The sequence below is a fragment of the Tamandua tetradactyla genome, chromosome 12, assembly GCF_023851605.1.
Source record: "Tamandua tetradactyla isolate mTamTet1 chromosome 12, mTamTet1.pri, whole genome shotgun sequence".
NCBI classification, from domain to species: domain Eukaryota; kingdom Metazoa; phylum Chordata; class Mammalia; order Pilosa; family Myrmecophagidae; genus Tamandua; species Tamandua tetradactyla.
In genome coordinates, this window is record NC_135338.1 from 13,251,916 (window position 1) to 13,274,124 (window position 22,209).

Consider the following 22,209-nt stretch of genomic DNA (forward strand, 5'->3'; position numbering starts at 1 on the left):
CACCAGTGTTCACAGCAGCATTATTCCCAGTTTGCCAAAAGATGGAAGCATTCCAAGTATCCATGAGATGATGAATGGATAAATGAAATGTGGTATATATAAACAATGGAATATTATTTAACTGTGAAAAGGAAAGAAGTTCTTATACCTCAATATGAGGTATAAGACACCATGTTGAGTGAAATAAGGTAGACACAAAAGAACAAACATTGTAAGATCTGACTGATATGAAATAATTGGAATAAGCAAACTCAATGAGTCAGAGTCTAGAATACAGATTACCAGGGTAGAGTGTGGGGCTAAAGAATGGGAAGCTGAGTCTTAAAATGTACAGCTTTACTATTTGGAATGATGGAGAGTTTTGGTAATGGATGATTGGGGACGGTAACAACATTGTAAATATAATTAACTGCAGTGAAACATATATCCAAATGTGGTTAAAAGGGGAAATGTTAGGTTGTATATATGGTATCAGAATTAAAATTTAAAAGAAAAATCCATGGAACTGAGCTACACAAACAGTGAACCCTAAGTTAAAGCATGGACTACAGTTAGTAGTACAATTATTAAAATGTGCTTTTATCAGTTATAACAAACATTCTACACCAATGCAAGTCATTAAGTATAGGATGGTAAATGAGAATCTTGCATTTTATGCATTATTTTTCTATGAATTCACAACTTCTCTAATAAAGAAAAAAATTTTCTATCAAGAATGGGTAGGGGGTGGGCCACAGTGGCTCAGCAGGCAGAGTTCTCGCCTGTCATGCTGGAGACCCAGGTTTGATTCCAGTGCCTGCCCATGCAAAAAAAAAAAAAGAAGAATGGGTTGGGACTTATTTCATTAAAAAAAAGATTAAATTTCTGAAGAATTTTATGGATATTTAGTTTAGTTTAAAAAGGCAATGGGAGAGCTGTAGAATGGATTTGTGGACCTGTGAGTCTAGAATCATATGTTGTTCATGCTGACATCTTAAATTCGAAATCCTGATTTATGACGTAACGATAAACATACTTTCTTAAGCAGCAGTTAGTTGCAAGAACAATAAATCAATTCGCTGTCTAGCCCTTTAAAATCTCAGCAAACTACTGGAAGTATTACCATTGGAAATCCCTACTGGAACATAGCTTATTGTTTTCTTTTCCTTTATTATTTGTTATATGAAAACCATAATAAAATATATATTACCAGATGCTGCCTCTAAGTCTTTCTCAGTACAATATTATGATTATTAATTACTTTTTGTTGAAGACCCATATGAGTTAATTGTATATGATTTGTGAACAAATACATACTTTCAGTTTATCTCTTCAGTGAGATAGGGGAAAATTCAGGACCCCAAAAGTCATCAAATACATCTACAATGGATGCATACTATGGATCTCACAGCAGCCTATAGCTATGGCCTAACTCGAATTTCTATAGCGAAAGAGAAGGAATATAGCCAAATGTTCTCTTTCTGATATACACGAGTGGATAAGGATTTTGTAGCTACCTCCATATAGCTTATTTCAATATTGGATCAGTTCACATTTTCTTTCCTTTGAATGTACATCTTCAAACCACTGACCTTTATTTCCAGACAGAATAGAAAACATATTTATGGGCTTTTGGTAAGTACAGTTTTTTCACAGACTTTCACAATCTTTAATACATTGGAGAATTCTACATTTCAAGTGTGATTTCTGTTAAAAACAAAAATAAAACTGTCATTAAAATAGAACTAGATGGGTACAGAGGTGGTTCAGCAGTAGAATGCTTGCCTGCTATGAGGGAGACCCGGGTTCAATTCCTACCCCATGCACCCTTCTCCCAAAAAACAATTACACTAGATAATATTTGCTGAATGAATAAATAAAATAATGAATGCATTCTTACATTATTTTTTGCCCACCTAGCTACTTCTGACTATAATTTAACTTCCTATATTGATCTTTCTATAGGGAGAGAATAACACTGTGTTGTAGAAACAGCTATTTTAGCATTAAAATTATATTCCTCAAAGGAATGTAAAAGTTTGCATTCTGGTTTTATTTAAGGATACCTCTAGCTTGGATGCTGCAATATAGGACCTAGCATGGTGCCGAAAACTTAGCAGACACCTAATATATGTTCAATGACTGTCCCCTGCATCAGTCTAGGATATTATTTCATTTCATCTCTGCACCAAACAAAACAGTGTCATTTTAAGAAACTGGAGAAATAGAAATCCTACACATAAAAAGGAAAGTAATATTTCAAATAGATTAGATGGCTTATCAAACAGGAGATATAGGAAGTGGGGTATGGTTATAACTTCTCTCTTTCTTCATTTTATCCACTTTGGATGAAGTCATTTCAAGTGGAGATGTGGGCTTAAGCTCAGAATAAATGCATGGCCTATTATAGGGGTTAAAATGGACAACAGACAAAGGAGAAGAAACGGGAATGGTGGCATGAAATTGCACTACATAACTCATAAGAGGTGGGGAAGGGAAAATGGCTCTTGTTGCCAGATGGCCGCTGACATATGCCTAATGGGGAAGGGTGGATGGTGATATGTGCAGGTGGGCCACTCATCTTGCACAGTATAAGCAAGCTCGCTTTACCTCGTTCCCTCTACCCCACCAACAAGAGCTCCCTCAGGCTTGGTTCCAGATCCATCTAGTTCTTGCAGCAGCTCAGGTCTGCAAATGCCAGGAATCTGAATCAATCATACTGACTTGTCTTATATTAAAGAGGCTTTCTCCTGGGAAATTATTAAAATACAACAGAATGCTTTATGTAGAGCATGTAAGTTCTGATACTGCTGTGTCAATGCAACATAGTAAAGACAGAGTGGTGAGGAGCCACTCGACACCTGTTCCAGCAAGTGGGGACTGGAATGGAGGTACTAGCCCTTCCCCTATGGTCAGGATCATATGACCTGAAAAGATGCTCTAGAAAGTAAAAGGGACAGAGTAGGGGCAGGAAGCATCAGATAAAGAATGTCTTTTTAAAGCAGAAAAGAATGTTGAGAACACCTTCACGGCCTTTGCCTTGATAAGCTAGGGAATAAAAAGGATATAAACACATGCAGTCACATGAAATTAGAAATCATACTTCCAAATATCTTTTATTCACTGTCGGCCTGAAGCCCACTATATGGATCTGTCCTTCCAGTCCCAGCTCACTTCCATGGGGCTAAAGCAATCAATCTTAACCTCCACAAATACTGATTAAGGTTATTGATTACTCTCAACAGGTCTAGTCCAAGATTGCTAGGTCAGAAAAGAGTCTGGAATTCCCTTCTCCAGCCAGTTGGATTGTGACTTTTTCACCTTCTTCATTAAGGACCAACAATCTTCTTTTATATAGAAAGGTCATCCTATATGAAAGAATGTGGCCTTCCCCAATGGATTACAAGAGGATATATATTTTTTCAACATAACCAAAATAAGCGCAACATTAAAACAATAGAAATATTCATTACGTAAAGGGCCAGGAGGAACTTTCTTCCATAGGATAATATTCATTAATGGGAGTTGCACTGTGCTTAAGAGTTAAACTGTAAGTAAAATAATCTGACTAGATAATGTTATAGTTAGGCTATGTTCCATCAAGAAACTCAAAGGGAGAAATTTTAAATGTTGTGATATCCTTTATCTTGAATCCCTTTATAATTCTTTTCACACTGTACTGTATCTGTTTACTTGTCTGTATCCCCCACCAGACTGTCAGGTCCTTGAAGGAGGAATTGAGTCCTTTCATTGTCTATCACACAGCAGCTTGGCACATTGGTGGCCATCAAAACATTGTCTAATGAATGCTTTCATGGGTAGTAAATAGAACAAAGCTCATAGCCAATTTCATTTTCTACACATTGTCAACAGAATGGAGGAGAAACTGCTAAGCAGGTACTGGGAAAGCAGTATGAATGGGAAAGACGACTCTGATGTTACATACTTTGAGTTAGGGCTGCATTCTAAGTTGGGAAGGCTTTCACTGCACATGATTAATCAGCCAAAGACATAAATTGTGGCAGAAATCCAACCTATACTCCACTTGGCAAGCCGTGAACCCCAACACAGGTCTGTACCTGCCCACAGGAAGCAATTTCTTTTTAAAAACTTGTACAAAGGCACTATACAAGCTAGAGACTGTAGAAAGAGTAACCCGACAGGTTAGGTAACAGCAACAGGAGTAGTTGCCTTACCAACACCATTGCACCACACAGGGAGTAAAATAAACTACGATTGTGCAATTTTAAGAACACTGGAGTTGAAAATAGTTTTTCTCCGGATTCTCAACAAATAGGGTTATGGGCTTCTAAAATATATTTTTTAAGTGCAAAAGAACCACGTAAGAGAGCCTTAGCATCAGACTTAATCCCAGAGTGAGTTACGGAATCAGAGATGCATAAAGAACTGGAAGACACTTTAAAGGCCATAAAATTTCATTGCTGAAAGGGACTTTAGAGATCATCTGGTTCAATAATCACTTCATTTTACAGACCATGAAACCGAAGAGATCAAGGAGATAAATGGACTTGCCAGTACTGGTTAGTAAAAGTAGGTCCAGGGTGGACTTATCATTATAATCAAAACGTGCACACCAGCGTGCACTGGGCTCGGGTCTCCCCGAGGACTTCCCGGTGCAGCTGAGCAGGCAGGAACTAGGCACTGAGAGATAAGCAATACTATGAAGGGGCCCAGGAGCGAGGCTCGGAGAGGATGTGCAGGGGGTTCAGGCTCAGGTGTCTGAGTAGGCGAGGTGACTACCAGGTGAAGAATCGGTAGGCGTGGGGTGCGGCGCCCTCCCACGGGACAGAATCAGGTGACCGAGGAGGTCCAGCGGAGGCCGCAGGAGGGGTTAAGGTCACAAAAGTCCTGTCGGGGAAATCTAACTTCCGGGGCCCTCTCCTCCTCTAGCCTTTGAGATCATGACCCACATTTCCAGAATGAGTGGGCTAAAGCCTCTCTACATCTGGCTCTGAACTCCCCCAGAAGGGCGGATACCGAGGAAGCCCCTCGGGAAATAGAGAAGCCGGACGAAATGGAGCGGAAAGAGTTGAAAGATGGCGGGTGAGCCGGGCAGACCCCGCCACTGCGGCGGGAGGGGTAGGGGGCGCCGCCGAGAGCGAGGCCGGCGGGGGCGGGGCTTCCGAGGCGGCGCGCGCGGCCGGCGGGGGCGGGGCCGGCGCCAAGCACCGCCTACGTCGGGCTGCGTGACAATGGGGCGGGCGGTAGAACGCGGCTGCGGCCGCCGCGGCCTGGAGGAGGGGGCGGGGCGGAGCCGCCGCCGCCGCCGCAGCGCGGGCAGGATTGAGATTAAAACCTCGCGGTGGGGAGGGCGGCGGCGTTTAATGTGTGGCGGAAGCGCCGGGGGCTCCGGCTCGATGAGGAGCCGGGCAGCCGGCGGCGTCTCCACAGCATGAGTTACCCGGGCCGCGGGTCCCCCCAGAACCCCGAGCATAACGGCCGGGGCGGCGGCGGCGGCGGCGGCGCCTGGGAGCTGGCCTCGGAGGAGGAGCCCACGTTCGGCGCCAGTGCCTCCAGCTTCGAGCATCTGCCCGGCGGGGACCCCGGCGACGGCGCGGTGACCCTGGCCGTGCTGCGCAGGGAGCCGGGCGCGGATGGCCACCACGCATCCCTGGCGCTGGACTCCTGCCTCAGTGACGAGAACTATGACTTGAGCTCTGCCGAGTCGGGCTCCTCGCTGCGCTACTACAGCGAGGGGGAGAGCGGCGGCGGCGGCAGCTCCTCGTCGCTGCCCCCGCAGCAGCCGCCGCAGCCCCTGGTCGGGGCGGTGGGAGGGGGGCCGGTAGAGCGGCAGCGCAGTCGGCCGGGAGGCCCGGCCTCCCGGCACCGCTACGAGGTGGTGACGGAGCTCGGCCCGGAGGAGGTGCGCTGGTTCTACAAGGAGGACAAGAAGACCTGGAAGCCCTTCATCGGCTACGACTCGCTCCGCATCGAGCTCGCCTTTCGGACGCTGCTGCAGGGCGCGGGCGCCCGGTCCCAGGCCGAGGACGCGAACGGCGACCCAGTGTGCGGCGCGGTCTCCCCCGCGGGCCTGACCTCTAGCCCGGCTTCGGCGGCGGCGGCGGCGGCGGCGGCGGCGGAGGAGGAGGAGGAGGAGGAGGAGGAGGAGGAGAACCGCGCCTGCGGCTTCTGCTCTCGCACGGCGGGGCGCGAGCCGGAGATGGAGGAGCTGGTGAACCTGGAGCCGGTGTGCGTGCGGGGCGGGCTCTACGAGGTGGATGTGACCCAGGGAGAGTGCTACCCGGTGTACTGGAACCGTGAGTAGCCCGGCGGGGGGAGGATTCGCCAGAAAGAGGCCTGGGTCTGGGCGGGGCGGCATCCGCGGGGCCGAAGGGCATCCGCGTGGGTTTGGGGCTGGAGGGCGGCGCGCGAGGCCAGTGAGAGCGCTCAGGTGGGCTGGAGCGCCGACAGGTGACGGCTGTGAGCAGGCAGGCCCCGGGCTGCAGGGAGTCGGGAGAGGCCACGGTGGGGGCGCGCCTCTCTGTGAGCCGGGGGCTGCTGCCATCCCTTGGAAGGGGTCCAGGAGCGGGTGCCCAGCCCGAAAGGTTTCCTTTCAGCATCCTGCGGGAGCGGTTTCCACCTGGAATCTGACTGACTCTCAGATACCTGAGCTCTTACATAGCAGCATGTGTTCTGGCGTGGGAAGGTGTGAAAGAAGCTGCATGAGAATCAACAGTTCAGTTATGGATTTAGGAACAGAAAATCTTTGGCGGGAGAGGTGGGGAGAAAGATTGTTCCCACGGGGTGCGACCGCTGGCTAAAGCAGCAGCCGGATTTTGGCAAGTGGGCCCTCTCTCTCTGTGTAATAGCCGTTTTTGTCTAAGTGCTTGTTTTATATTTAGTTTTTGTATTTTAGTTTTTTTATTTTAGTTTTGTGTCTTAATCTTGAAAAATTAGGGTTTCCTCTTCAGTAGAAGGGACTAATTGTACATCCCTCCCAGAGTTGTTATGGGGACTGAGATAATATACATAAAGGGCTTAGAACTATGACGTGTGTGTGTTGTGTGTGTTAACAGTTGCTCCTTCTTTATGAGACAACACCACAGTTAGGTTGATAATTAAAGAGGAAGGCCATCGGAAGTATACACGCCAGTGTGTGTAGCAGATGTTATCTATGTAATGTATAGCTATAGCTGATCGATAGAGGCTGTTTGGCCACCAATAATTTGTCATATCGATTTTAATTCTCAGGGGCCCAGCGCTGTAACTCAAGTGTCTTCACTGGTTGTCACTAGCCTTAGGTCCTCCATACTTCTTAAAATATTGTTTTATTGATTATGCATATTGATGACTTAGCTACCTTTCTATATGTTTAGTGTCTTGTGGACAGAGTCCATCACCTTCATCTTTGAACTCTCATGGGTCCTAGTACAGTAGATTTTCAATATATATTGAATTGCATCAGTGATTCTGATAACATTAAAAATTCGTATGTTAAGCATGAGTCACTAAGATAGCAATTACAGCATGTGCCAAATCACCAAATAAAATCAGCATAGCAGGAAATTGAATTTCTTAACTATACTGTAAGATGACACTGAAGGCATTTTTCACCATTGTTACAAGGTCAGAGTTGTGTTATCTGTCATATCACTCCTTTTGAGAATAAGCTCACTAAGGGTAAAATATGTTTGTATTCATTCATTCATTTCTTTCATGTTTATGTATGAAATGCTTGTGAAGGCATTAGGAGTGGTGGAAAAAAGGAAAATCCTTACCCTTCAGGAGCGTCCCACTTGATCTTTTCTTTAGGTAATGTGAACATCCTTATAGATTTTTTTCCCAAAGATAGAAGCACAAAGACTTTCAGATCCTGGAAGTTGGATAAAATGTAGGGTATTCTTGTACAGAGAACTGGAAACCAAAAGATGAATCTTACCCTTAGCACAACTGAAACATATTCGTATAGAATACTCTGTACTCTTTTGATTTATGATAAAATTATTAATCTTTAAAAGTGCTTCACTATTGTTTATAAAAGAATTTTCACATTATTTCACTGATAATCAAATGAAGATTAACATATATGAAAAAAATGGGCTCAATAAAATTAATGAGCTTGTCCAAGTCACTAAGCTAGAAAATGGTAAAACAGTTCATAGTTTAGTGGGCGAATAGTGCAGTGTCCAAAGAGCATCTGACCCATCCCAGGGTAAAGAGCATATCAGAAAAGCTTACTCAGAAGATTTATGAGGCTGAGTCCTAAAGGATGAGTTTAGTAAGAAAGAGGGAGGTAGAGGGAAAGGTATTCTAGCCAGATGGAGTTCTGTGTCTCTGTGACAATAAACTACGAAGCAATTTTGAGAAAATGGGGCTGCACTTGCAGAGGCCAAGACATATTAGTTTGGGTTTGGGATGTGATAACCCCCGAGAGCGAAGTGCTTGAGACCTGGCATTTCGTCTGGGACAGGATGGAGATCATTATGAATGGTTTATTTAAGAGAATAGCTGGAAAAGGAGCAGGAGTGGATGTGCAATGCTAAGGAGTCTGTTGTTTATCCTCTGAGTAAGGGGGAACCAATCAGAGGTTCTCTGTTACTGAAGTGGGTTGGTGACAATGTAGAGATTAGATTGAAGGGTTGGAAACAGGATGTCATTAGACTGCTAGTGTCATAAATCAAGTGAGAAATGGTGAGGGCCTTTGAAAGGAAATACGAACTTAGTCTTCTTGAATCTTTTTTCCTAAAGCAGATAGACAACAGTCCAGTTAATTTTAACTACCATAATAGCAGCACCTGTTTTGACTCCTTTTTAACATTTTCTAAACAGTTTTATGCAATGTACAATCCTGTGGGTGTCCAAGACCCTTGTAAAAAAGCTACAATAAAAACAATATTGGGTGATGTGATAGTGCCTCAGTGGCAGGAGTCTCACCTGTCATGCCAGAGATCCGGGTTCAATTGTCGGTGCCTGCCCATGCAAAAAAAAAAAAAAGAAAGAAAGAAAAGAAAAGATAGTGCTTCTTGTGGCATCCCAGAATTTACCATTTCTTAAAAATCTCATGTAAATGTTCTAATTGGTTCTTCAAGTCTATATGTATTATGTAAGTTTTCACAGTCCCAATATGGTCTCTGCCACCCCTTTTCAATATTTTACAGCTTTTGACTCCCCCATTTTACTTTTCTTTTTTAACCTTTATGAAAACCTTCTGAAAGTGATAATGAAAGGTTTTAAAAAAAAAACAAAAGAGTCCAAGTTCCTATTATCATGGTAGTAGGATTCCTGTGGTCATTTAGACTTTGGTGACTTAATTGAGCACACTGCCTCTGGGTTTTGGGGCTAACAAGTAAGTTATGCCTAGTCTAAAAGAAAGGCATTAATTTTCCCTTTCTTTTAAGTTCTTAGCAAATGAAGTTTGAACTGGTTTACAGTAAATTAATCAGAAGGGGAATAGAATTTGTCTTCTGTGTACAAGAAGTGTATTTACATATGTAAAAAGTATTGGTTATAGGTAATCTGTTTTTGCTTTGTTATATGTTTAGATATTCTTCTGGCTCCACGTGGAGATGTTAGATCAAAGCTGATCCTTACTGAGTAGTGGCTTAGTGAATTCCCTTGCTCCCAGTGTTCTAAGCTGTTTATACCCACTCCATAGACATATTTGGAAGATTCTTCTATGTGAAGTACTGAGAGCAGTGATAGACACGTAGTGAGTACTAGGTAAGCGTTAATTGTATCTGTGTAGATCTCAAAAACTGTTTACTTTGCGGGAGCTCATGTGAAGGTTAGGAAGGTTGATCAGTGCAAAATTAAGTGTCCGGTGTTTGTTATTATTGACTGTACCTCATCAGAGATGAGAGTATGTGTGTAAAGAATTGGCAAGAAAATAGCAAAAACATTTAGCATAACCGATGAGAAGACATGTGAAACAGTCTAGAGAAATGAGCATAGAAAATAGTCTCATAGCAATAGAGGACATGTAATTTCCATTCATTGGCTTAATTAGTAAAGTTCTTTAATTTAACAAATCTTTATATGAATGTGCAGTTTCCAGAAGCAATCATTAGTTATAAGCCACGATTTCCTTTTTTTCTCCTTCTTGTACACATGAGGCCGACTTACATTATTAGAATTCTAAACCATTTTCAGTTTCACGTAATTTAGAAAGTAACAGGTAAGCTTCATGATAAATTAAATTGAAAGGAAAATAATAGGCCAATAAAATGAGATAGAGAAATTAGATCTTTTCCCACAAGTACCCAAACTATATAATGTTTATTAACTTGGCATGTGTAACCATCTCTCATGCTTTTTCATTCAAGTGTTGGTAACAGTCCTTTATGAAGCACACACATTATAGGAAAGTAATGGAGTTCAAGGGGATAGAAGGCACTCTTTCTTGGTCGGTTTCTGCCTCCAGTAAAAACCAAAGTAGAGGGGGTAGAGACCAGCATCCACATCTTGAACCTAAAAAAGTGTTACAGTCGTTAATCTCTTACTGGTATTATCTTCCACCAGCCCAGACTGGAAAGCAGCAGTGGCCTGCATTGTAGTCCTGGCTGCTTAGGGCTTCTGGAAACCCACCCTATCTCCATTTAAGTCTGCTTTAGATTGCGGTTTTCAGTGACCTACTGAAACAGCACAGGGATATGACTAGTGGCATGTATGGACTTGACACTACCTGATGACAGCGCACAGGACTCCTCTTTCACTTGGCATTGTATTATTAGTTAGTTTAACAGCTGATCCAATACCGGTTATTTGTGTACTTTTTAATCTATGGCTCAAAAATCATAAAACAGGTTTGTACAGTGAATATATAAATATTCAGCAAAGTAAACAGTAACCCTTTCATTTCCTCTGTCAACCCTTTCATTTCTTTCCTTTACTGTCTTATTATAAAAGAGGTCTTTTGTACTCTTTCCCCTTCCAAATTTTATTTCCTGGGTCTTTTATCCCCACAGTGTACTGTATAGTTTTTTATTTACTGAGGCCTTTGATGTCTGGAACTTGGGGCTCATTGTTTTCTGTAGAGAACCAGACAAAGCTACGTATTCTGGTCAAGGAATCCTCTGAGAATTATGGAGAGTAGAGGGAGAAAGGAGGGGAGAGGTAAATGGGGAATGTATTCACAGTAAGCCTAAATTGAAGATTATTGATAGAAGAGATGGGGAGAGGTGTATTTAGTTCTTGGACTCCCTGATTGTTGGGAAATCTGACCTAAGAGCTTTATCTTTTCATGAGTGTGATGGAGTTTAAACTATGCAGGCTATCAAGAAAAACTGTCAACACTGATAAAACAGTATCAGTATAGGCACTGCCTTCGTTTTTAACAAAATACATTCCTAAAGCTCAATTAAAAAGTAGAACAAGGGAAAAAACGTAATTTTTATAGCCATTACATAAGCTAAAACTCTCTCTTTTGAGTTTGCATGGGCAAAACATGTTGATCATTGACAAATGAGTAGATTAATGGAATGAAATGCATAATTCTGATGCTTTTTGATACCACTGGATTAGGAGACAGGTGAAATTCAAGGTGGTGAAAAGTAGGACTTGCTTGTGCCAAGAAACTAACAAAAAGTAGAAAAGTGTATTTGATTGTATAAAAGAAATTCTAATTAATTTTATGTACTGCTTTCCAATTTTACTGGAATGCCATACAACAGAATAAATTATACACTCATTAATGTTTGTTGTAATGTTTTGTTTCATTAAACTATATGTTGATAATCTTTATAATCATAGCTGTTGTATATTCAGATGAAGTCTGTTAATTGCCTGCTGGGAGCCAGGCCAGCCTTTGGAAATTACACGGGTATTCTGTATCCCAAGACATCAGATATCTGGAAGTGGATAGATGAAATGGATGACTTTTTCAAAGAGTTGGGAGATAAGTCTTTATTTGCTAGAATATAAGTTTAGCTATACGAATGGAAATCTCTCTGATACTACTAGCTCTCCCTTTGGCCTCTTCTCATTGGGCCTTCGTTCTGAATATTGAAGCAAGATAATCTGTAAGACATATTATCTGGCACAAAGATGAACTATGCTGAACCATAAGTTTTCTAAATTATGTGCCAGTAGACACTCAGGAAACAGAATTGAAATTAATTCTGAGCCCTGATATAAGCATAGTTAAATGTAATCACACCTTGTAATTTACTATCTGTTATAGATGATCAACTTTCAATTAATATTATTCACTGAACCCACTGTTTTCTTCTCATTCTAAAGACCTGCTTCCGGGTAGGCCCAGAGTGTCCTATGTATGTTTACTTGAGTCACCCACCTAGACTTTCAGTAGAACTGGCATATTTTAACATTAAGTACTCCCATGTTTGTTTATGCTTTGGAAAACAAATTCTTGACTGTGAATCAAAGGACAGTTACTGGAAAATAAGAAGTTTGAAAATGAAAAGAGACTACTCAAAGTAATGAAGCAGATTGTTGAGCACCACTCAAACTGAGAAAGTACGTGTATGGCTGCTCAAGTACTTTCTGTGACACTCCTCTTCCATGCTATCGATTCACTGCTGTAATGAATCGTTACCATGTGGCTAGTTCTACACAAGACAGGTGTCACTTGTCTGTAAAACTTATGAACAGATACTTGCCTTTGCTTGATATTTTCATGAGTATAGCCAGCCATTATTACTCTTATTTTAAATTAATTCAACTTTTCCATATTTCTGCAGTTTGTCTTTCACTCAAAAAAAATTGGAACCTTATGTTTTAGAATACATTTTTGGGTATTGTTGTAGTTTGTTCTTTAACCTATTTACCATTTAGCCTGGTATAGTATTTTTGTAAACTGCAATATCTATTAAATTTTTTTTGTTGTTGTGAGGGTGTATAACTGTCCCTTGTATATAGTGAATGCCCCTAATCCTGGATTGCTGAATTAAATTGTTATTCTGATATCATAAAAGACAGAATCCTGCTACAACCAATCACAGTATGATAGGTCGAACATAAAAGGTATGCCTGATTTACAGCTTTATTTTCAAATCAACTGCCACCTCCATTTAAACTCTTAACTGGTTTTTCCAGAGAGGCAACATCATGTGATGGTGAAGAATGTAAATGACCATTGGAGCCAGGCTGTCCAACTCTGCCGTACACTCTCTGTGTGTCCTTGAACAATTTAAATTTCTGTACCTCATTTTCTTGTTCTGTAAAATGTGGGTAACAGTACTTACACCTTAGGATTGTTGTAGTAAATGAGTTAAAATATTTAAAGACCTTGAAACATCCTCTGATACATAGTAAGTTCTATATAAGTAACTGTTCGTTGTTATTGTTACTCCATCTTCCTGTCTTTTCATTCTTCCAAACATACAACTCACCTGAAATTCTCCGCTTTCAGCGCTTCTGTTTTGTAGTCTCTTTCCTTAAATGGCGTTTTCTTGGCAGGCTATCGTGGTAATTGACTCTTGATTAGTCAGAGCCTTAGAACCCATGGAACCGTTGTCTGCCCTTGTAAGATGAGGATTTTGGCCTGGTATTTTGAGTCCCAGAAGGAACGTTGCTCTCCTGAGTCTTCCTAGTTTGGACCCCCAGCGGAGCGCATCAGTCATTCTCTTAGGAGCCTGCTGCCTGTGGAAAAGGAGGAATTGTTCGTGAACAAAGTCGTTTTAAATTTTTGAGCATCTACTTTTTTCTGCAGAACTTGTCACCGGATGGGGGCAGTGCTGTTTCCATACCAAAAGCTCATTTGAAGATCTCTTCCAACTACTAGAAATTTTGATACTATAGAAAACTTCATAGCTTTCTAAAAAACTTCCTCAGTTTTCCGTTGAGGCAGAGCCCGTGATGTTTTTGCATTTCAGCCATGTTGGCAAGAAAGAAATAGCTAGCTTATAACTTGGTCAATACAGCAAAGTAAACTTTGAAGTATTCTTCCTGATTATCATGTAATGTACCAGCAGTGGCGGGGATGGCAGATACGTCTAGCACCTAGTGCAAGGTATAGTTTAGAATCATCTTGAGCCTACCCTTAGCCCAGGGATTGAGGCAGCCGTTCCTTACCCAGCATTGGCAATCAGAGCTGATTGGGTTCAGAGAAGAGATCTTTGTTGTCAAATTCTAAAGGAATTTGAATCCCGAGTTTGCCATAATTGTATGACTTTGGACTATATGTAATGTCTCTGTGGCTAAGTTTTTCCTTTGTAAATGACGTTAATCCAGCTTCACAGGGTTGTTATGAAGATTTGGTTGAAGTACATATATGTAGAGCACTTAGTACAATATCTGACTTCAGTAAGTATTAGCTATTATATATAAACCAGGCTGGTTTATGGTATATTCATTCTTGCCCTAGAAATCTAGGTTCTGGAAATTAAAAATTGTGTGACAGACCTGTCTTATTTGTGAAAGAGGGTGGGAAGCTGTGGTTCTACCAAAATTACTTCCAAACAACTTTATGAAACTTTATGACCATATAGTTACACATACGTACCATGTATATCTGTGTGTTCATCTTAAACCTGCATAATCACCTCCTGCAGATTCTAAACCTCTTTCTTTCCCCTCCTTTCTGTCTCTCATATCTTCATTTCCTTTTCTTGTATTTTCTACTTTTCTTATTTCTAATCCTTGCTGATTTCTTTTTCCTCTGAACATCAGTGCTCCATCATTCCTATTTTCCCTTGCTCTGTGGCTTCCTTCCTCTTTTAACAGCATCCCTGGTCTCTACCTACTAGATGCCAGTAACACACCCCACCCCATCCCATTGTGACAACCAAAAGTGTCTCTGCACGTTCCCAAATATCCCTGGCAGCACAAAAGTCATCCTGGGTTTGAAAGCCACCACAGTAGACCTTCTCTTGTTTTCCTGTCCTTTGTACATATATGGACAGCCCAACATGAGGTTTCAGAGCCCAAGTTGTAAGAAGGGGTGTTCACGTTAGGGAGAAGTCTGGTATGGAATTTTGGAGGCCAGGTTGGGTGAGGAGGGCAGCCAAGAGGTATGAAGACTTAGTGTGGGATGTCTGAGCCCAAGCAGGGTGTTCTAGTTTCCTAGCTGCCAGAATGCAATATACCAGAAACAGAATGGCTTTTAAAAAGGGAAATTTAATAAGTTGGTAGTTTACAGTTCTAAGGCCAAGAAAATGTCCCAATTAAAGCAATTCTATAGAAATGTCCAATCTAAGGCATCCAGAGAAATACAGCTTGGTTCAAGAAGGCTGATGAAGTTCAGGGTTTCTCTCTCAAGTAGAAGGGCACGTGGTGAACACAGACAGAGTTTCTCTCTCAGCTGGAAGGTGTCAAGGTGTCATCTTAGCTTTCCCTTCTGGCTTCTTGTTTCATGAAGCTCCCCGGGAGGCGTTTTCCTTCCTCATCTCCAAAGGTTGCTGGCTTGTGGGCTCTCTGCTTCTCGTGGCTATATCGTTCTTCTCTGCTCTCTCTGAATCACTATCATTCTCTAAAATATTTCCTCTTTTATAGGAGTTGAGAAACTAATCAAGACCCAAATGGGTGGAGACATGATATCACTTAATCTAGTTTAACATGCACTCTTGATTAAATCACATCTCCAGGGAGGTGATCTGCTTATAGTTTCAGACAATACAGTATTGAATAGATATTAGAAGAAATGGCTGCCTTTACAAAATTGGATTAGTATTAAAACATGGCTTTTCTAGGGTACATACATCATTTCAAACCAGCAAACAGGATTAGCAGGGTGTCCAGGTATGGAGCCAGCCTTGCATGAGGTGTTCTAAGCCTGAGCAGAATGAAGAGAATGCCTGTGGGGTGGAGGATGGGGCAGATAGTGTCTCAGTCCTCCCTAATCCAGAAAGAATATTCTACATTTGTACAAGTAAAGGCTCATTTATGGTGGTTTCCAACATTAGAGCTTTATCCCTGTGGAGATCCATTTCTGACTTGTTGATTTAATAACTATTACAGTGTATAATTAGGGATTTATTGGCTGACATACCTCTACTATTTAGTATTGTTTTAATGGTAGGAATAGCTAAGCCAGAAACAGCTCATTGCTGTCCGATGCTTAGCTACTAAGATATGGCAAGTACTTTAGCCATTAAGATAATCCCATGTTTGTAATTGACTCTTAAAAACATAATGTTGAACCCAAGAAGCCAAATATATAAGAATATATTCTGGGTTACTCTATTTATATACATTTTTTAATGGAAAACTAGTCTGTGATACTAGAGGTTAGGATTGTGTTTACCATGGGGGAGAGGGAAGCAAGAGATGGGCTTTTGAATGCTAATAATGGTCTCTCTTAATCTGGGTGCTCTCTTAATCTGGGTGCTTTGTAAAAATCACTGAGTTGTATATATACTTTTGTTTTGTGCACTTTTATGTATGTATGATCCTTCAACAAAAGATTTATGCTAAAAAATCCCATGTTATTTTATTCTTGGAAAATAATCAAGTTCTTTCCTCTGAATCAAAGGATGCTTTTCAGAAAATAGAATATTAATGGCTAAGAGACCACTGCAGCATAAACCACCTAAACAGATTGATAAGCACTACTCAAACTGATGAAAGTGCTCACACTACCAAACTTGTCATCTATTGGTATAATGCTGAGACATGCCTTGTTTAGCAACATTCAACACACTTTTATTGAAATCATACTTTGATAGGTATTAGTATCTTTAAGATTCTAGAGATACATGATAACTAGTGCCTGTACCCAAGAATCCCACAGAAGTGAGAAAGACTGAACAGATAGAATACAGTAATTTAAACACTGATGGATGTGCACAGAATTAATTCAAGAGAGTATCACAGGGGCATGACGTTGATGTTTTAGTTTGTTAAAGCTGTTGGAATGCAATATACCAGAAATGGAATTTAAAAAGGGGAATTTATTAAGTTGCAAGTATACAGTTCTAAGGCCGTGAAAATGCCCAGATTAAAGCACCAACAAAAGATTACCTTCACTCAAGAAAGGCTGATACCATCCAGACCACCTATGTCATGCTGGGAAGGCACATGGCTGGTGTCTACTGGGATCTCTGGTTTCTGGACACCACTCTCAGCTGGAAACGTACATGACGATGTATGCTAGTTTTCTCTCCTGATTTCATAAGGTTTCCCTGATAGTATTTTTTTTTTTCTGCATCTCCACAAATCTCTGGCTACGTGGACTCTGTCGGCACTAAAGCTTTTCCCAAAGTTGTTCCCTCTTAAAGGGCTCCAGTAAGCAACCCCACCTTGAATGGGTTTTGTTTCAGAAGCCTCCTAGTAACCTTAGTATTTCTAGCTTCAACACTACAAGAACCGTCCATGTTGTTTTATGTAACCCCAGAGTCTGGTCTCAGAACACATTATCTGGACAGGCTGAGACTTTTCAAATCATTAATTGATGGTTCCTTTGGGCTTAACCATTCTGTCCTCAGTTTATTGCTTTCCTCTCACATTTTTCTATAAGCAGTTTCCTGGTTTGCCAGGGCTGCTATGAAAAATATCACACAGTGGGTTGGCATAAACAACAGGGATTCATTGGCTCTCTCTGTCTCTCTCTGTCTCTCTCTCTTCCCCCCTCCCCCCACCCACATAGTAATCTCTCTTTCTGGCTTTTCCTGTTTTTCTGGCTACTTCTGACTTCTACTGAAATTTATTGCTTTTTTGTATATGTGCTATTATCCACAACTTAAGAAAAAAACAGAAAAATAAAGCATAGTAGGATAGGCCAGCATTTTTGAGAAATGTCCCAAAGGATGTGTGTCCTTAACTGCTGAAATTTATTTATTTTTTTGTATATATATTATTTATATATTTATTTTATTTTCACAATAAAAAAACAGAAAAATGAAACAACACATCCATGTATACTCTTGCGAGAAGCTTATGAAAGCTTTGGTATCCAGATTTTTTATTGGTCGTTCATTATTTAGGCATGATTGATTGTATCAGTGCCCCCATGGTTAAGCTTAGTCTCTAGCTCGCATCCCTCTTGTCAGCCCTCTAATCATATGGTCTTTGTGCTGCAGCTAGACCTTACCCTAAGATTACAGGTGGCTAGCCTCGCCCTCCCTAAGCCATCTCGTTAGCATAAACTATCAGGTCTGGTGAGGGGCCACCACTATGAATCACACACATTCCTATAACTCAGGAAATTCCAAGTGTTTAGAGCTTGCCCTACCCCAGGTGGGACAAAAGCCAGCCAGATTCTTTATTGTATAAAAAATATATGGAAAATGCTTGCAATAAAAGTAGAAATTGAAAGTGAAAATTAAAAGACTTTCAACCTGGAAATTCAAAACCTTGTTACACAATTATTGAATGAAGGGTGGGGGAAGGAAATATAAATGGAAATAAATATTTGAAGTACAATATTTAATAACTATATATTAGAATTCTTAGAATAAATTTAGAGCAGGGATTAGAAGATTTATAGCCTTAAATACCTTTATCAATAAAAATTAAAGAATGAAAATAAAGTGAATAAATTCCCAATTCAAAAAGCTAGAAAGAGCAACCAAGCAAATCAATAGAAAGCACATAGGGGGAAATAGTAAAGATAAAAGCAGAAATGTGAGTTAAGAATAGAAACAGTTCAAATTAATAGACTAACATCTTGCTTCTTTGAAAATTTATAGACAAAACCCTAAGTGCTTATGCAAGAAAAATGGGAAAAGACTCACCAAATAAAAAAATGAAAGGGGAAACAATTATTCCTGCAAAGAATATTTTAAAATAAGAGACTATTTTCATAAACTTCTACAAATAAAATTTAAACCTAGATGAAAATGAGTACTTTCTTAGGAGAATACCATTTATCAAAGTTAACCTCAATAAAAGTGGTTAAGCTTAGACAATTTCTATAGGAATAATAGAGGAATTATCAAGCTAGAGGAGGAACTTATCCCACAAAAAAAGGACTAGGCCTAGATGATTTCACAGGGGACATCTATTAAACTTTTAGAGAATAGGTAGTCACGATACTACTAAGATTGTTTCAGAGAATATGAAATAAAACTTCCAAATTCTTTTTTTATGAAGCAAGTGTAACTAATATCTCAACCTGATAATGATCACACACATAAAAAATAAAACTGCATAATTAAAATACTTAAGACTAAGGGCAATGTGACAGTGGCTCAGTGGCAGAATTCTTGCCTGACATGCCAGGGATCTGGGTTCAATTCCTGGTGCCTGCTTATGCGGAAAAAAAAAAAAAAAGAAACTTAAGACTATTGAAGTAAAAAATAAATAATAAAACATTAGTGGACTTCAAAACCATATTAAAAAAAAGTACCGTAATTTCAGTGGAATTAATACCTAGAAATGCAAGGATGGTTCAGTGTTAGAAAATCTGTTAATATAATTGACCTTTTCTGTTGATTTAAGGAGAATATTATACTTCAGAAAAGGCTGTGACAAATTCAACTCATTCTTAATTAAAATTCTCAAAGATAGGAATGGATCAATGCTTATTTAACCTGATTTTATACTGTATAAAATATATATCTCAATCTAGACCAAACATGTTGGTTAATGGAAAAGTACTTAAAAGACATTCTCACGAAGGTAAAGAAAACAAGTGTGTCCATTTTCTCCAACTATTCAACAAGAGAAAAAGAATTAGGGGCATATTAATTGGGGAAGAAGGAAAAAAACTATCTTTTTAGGTCATATGATAGTGTTTTAGTTTTCTTGGCCACTCAAGCAAATATCATGCAATGGGTTGGCTTAAACAATGATAATTTATTGGGTCGAGTTTTTGAGGCTAAGAAAAAATCCAAATCAAGGCAATGCTTTCTCCCCAAAGACTGACATACTGGGGCTAGCTTTCTCCCCAAAGACTGACGTACTGGGGCTGGGCTCCATTGTTACACGGCAGTGCACATGGTAGCCTCCCTTGGCTTCTCTCCCTTCTTTTCCAGGTTCCTTTGACTTTCAGCTTCGCTTTCTCTCTGTCTGAATTTCATTCTGCTTATGAAGGACTCCAGTAATAAGATAAAGACCCATCCTGATCAAATTGGGCCACACCTTAACTAAAAGAATCCCATCAAACAGTCCTATTTAAGATGGGTTCACACTCACAGGAATGGATGAAGTTTAAGAACGTGTTTTTCTGGGGTACAAAGGTCCAAACCACCATAGAAGTACAGGCATACCTTGTTTTATTATACTTTATTGCGCTTCACAGATACTATGTTTTTTACAAATTGAAAGTTTGTGGCAACCCTATGTCGAGCAAGTATACTGGCACCATTTTTCCAACAATATGTGCTTACTTCATGTTTCAGTGTCACATTTTAATTAAGATATGTACATTGTTTTTTTAGACATAATGCTATTGCACACTTAATGGAGTACAATATTGTACTCCATTCTAAGTACAACTGAAAATCCAGATACAATAAAAAAACTAATTAATTTGATTACATTAAATAAAAATATATTTGCAAGGCAAAAATAAAAATTCTATGAACAAAATCAAAAGACAAATGACAAAATTGGGAGAAAATATTCACAACATATATCATTGGTAATGGGCTAATTAAAGATCTCTTAAAAAATTCAGAGGGGAGTAAAATAGACCAAAGTATTAGGGAAAATTGTCAAAACAGGCAATTCACAAAAGATATAAAAAATAACTTTAAACATATGATGTTCAACTTAGCATATGTTAACAGAAATGTGTATTAAAACTAAACTGATGGCTCATTTCCCGGTGCCTGCCATGCAAAAAAAATAATAATAAAAACACTAAACAGATAATTTCTCACCCATTTGATTTGCAGGAATTAAAAAAAAACTTGGCAATTCATTATATTAGCAAGGCTGTGGACTGCTAGTGGGCATACAAAATATTTTAATCTCTGTAGAGGGGAATTTGGCAGTAATATTTAACAGAACTACACAGGCATTTACTCTTCAAAGAAAAAAATTGACTTCTAGGAATTTACCCTGAAGCTATACCTCTGACAGTGTAGAAATATACATGCATAGGGTAATTTGTTGCATCATTATTTCTAATTGTGAAATACTGGAAAGTGCTTTAGAATTCTTTATAAAAGACACCTTCAAATCAATAAGAAAAAGACAAACAAGTAGAAAAGTGGCAAAAGAATTAAATGGGCAGTTCACAAAACAGGATGTCCAAATGGCCAGTAAACATTGAAAAGTGTGTCCAACATTATTAGTTATCAGAAAAAATACAAATTAAAACCACAGTTCAGGGTGGGCCATGGTGGCTCAGTGGCAGAGTTCTCACCTGCCATGCCAGAGACCCAGGTTTGATTCCTGGTTGCCTGCCCATGCCAAAAAAGAACAAACGTACGCAAAAAAATCACAGTTCATTACCACTGCCCACTACCAGAATGACTAAAATAAAACAGAAAAAAACTAAGTTTGTCGACAAGAATGAGGAGCAACTGGAATTCTCATACTGCTGATGGTAATATAAATTGGTATGATTTGTAAAACTTTTTGGCAGTATCTAATAAAGCTAAATATATGTATACTATATGTGACAGTTTAAAACTGTATGCACCCCTGAAAACATGTTCTTAATTCTAATATATTCCTATGGGTGTGAATCCATTGTAAGTAGAAACTTCTGATGAGATTCCTTTAGTAATACTTTCGTAGCCCAGGAGGATGTGTCTCAAACCTTTTATTGGAGTCCTTTATAAATCAGACCCTCAGAAAGTCACAGGAAGCAAGAAGCAGAACATCAGTGGGACCCAGGAGAAAAGAGAAAGACCAGGAGATGCTACCATGTCACAAGTTAAGAACCGAGGGTTACCAGCAGCCAGCCCCAGAACACCAGTCTTTGGAAAGGAAGTGTTGCCTTGATGACACCTTGATTAGGACTTTTTCCAAGCCTCAAAACTTGAGAGAATGAATTCCCATTGTTTAACCCAACCCACTCTGTGGTATTTGTTTGAGCAGCCTAGGAATCTAAAATACCTTATGACTCAAAGCTTCCACTCCTAGAATTTCAGTTAAGAAAAGAGGTTATCAGTAGGTAGAAAATAGGGTAGAGATTGAGTAATTGGAGCTGAAGGTATACAGATTGTGCAACAGGACTGAGTGTAAAAATTCAAAAATGGATAACAATACTACTGGAGTGTAACACAATAATGTAAGCACACTGAATGAAGCTGAATATGAGAATGATAGAGGGAGGAAGGCTGGGGGCACATATGAAACCAGAAGGAAAGATACATGATAAAGACTGAGGTGGTATAATGTAGGAATGCCTATACAAAGTTAGTGACTAAATGTACAAATTAAAAAATGTTTTTGCATGAGGAAAAACAAAGGAATGTC

General features: G+C 40.0%; 1 protein-coding gene and 1 long non-coding RNA gene across 3 annotated transcripts in view; one reads left to right on the forward strand and one right to left on the reverse strand.

Annotated features, from left to right (window-relative positions):
• The first annotated feature begins 5,238 nt into the window (after positions 1-5,238).
• DDHD1 (DDHD domain containing 1) overlaps positions 5,239-22,209 on the forward strand; it is a 92,274-nt gene continuing 75,303 nt past the window's right edge. Inside the window, exons 1-2 of one of the 2 annotated variants that reach the window (XM_077122608.1) lie at positions 5,239-6,061; positions 6,098-6,257. In XM_077122608.1, coding sequence (XP_076978723.1) covers positions 5,393-6,061; positions 6,098-6,257 — 829 coding nt within the window. In that variant the 5' untranslated portion in view covers positions 5,239-5,392. The remainder of the gene's footprint in view (positions 6,062-6,097; positions 6,258-22,209) is intronic. The other variant, XM_077122611.1, reaches the window with a different exon arrangement.
• LOC143651807 (uncharacterized) lies at positions 10,196-14,652 on the reverse strand. The gene is made up of 3 exons (XR_013160230.1): positions 14,402-14,652; positions 13,290-13,539; positions 10,196-10,407 (listed from the first exon to the last, which is right to left on the reverse strand). It is a non-coding gene; the product is annotated as an uncharacterized LOC143651807 (long non-coding RNA).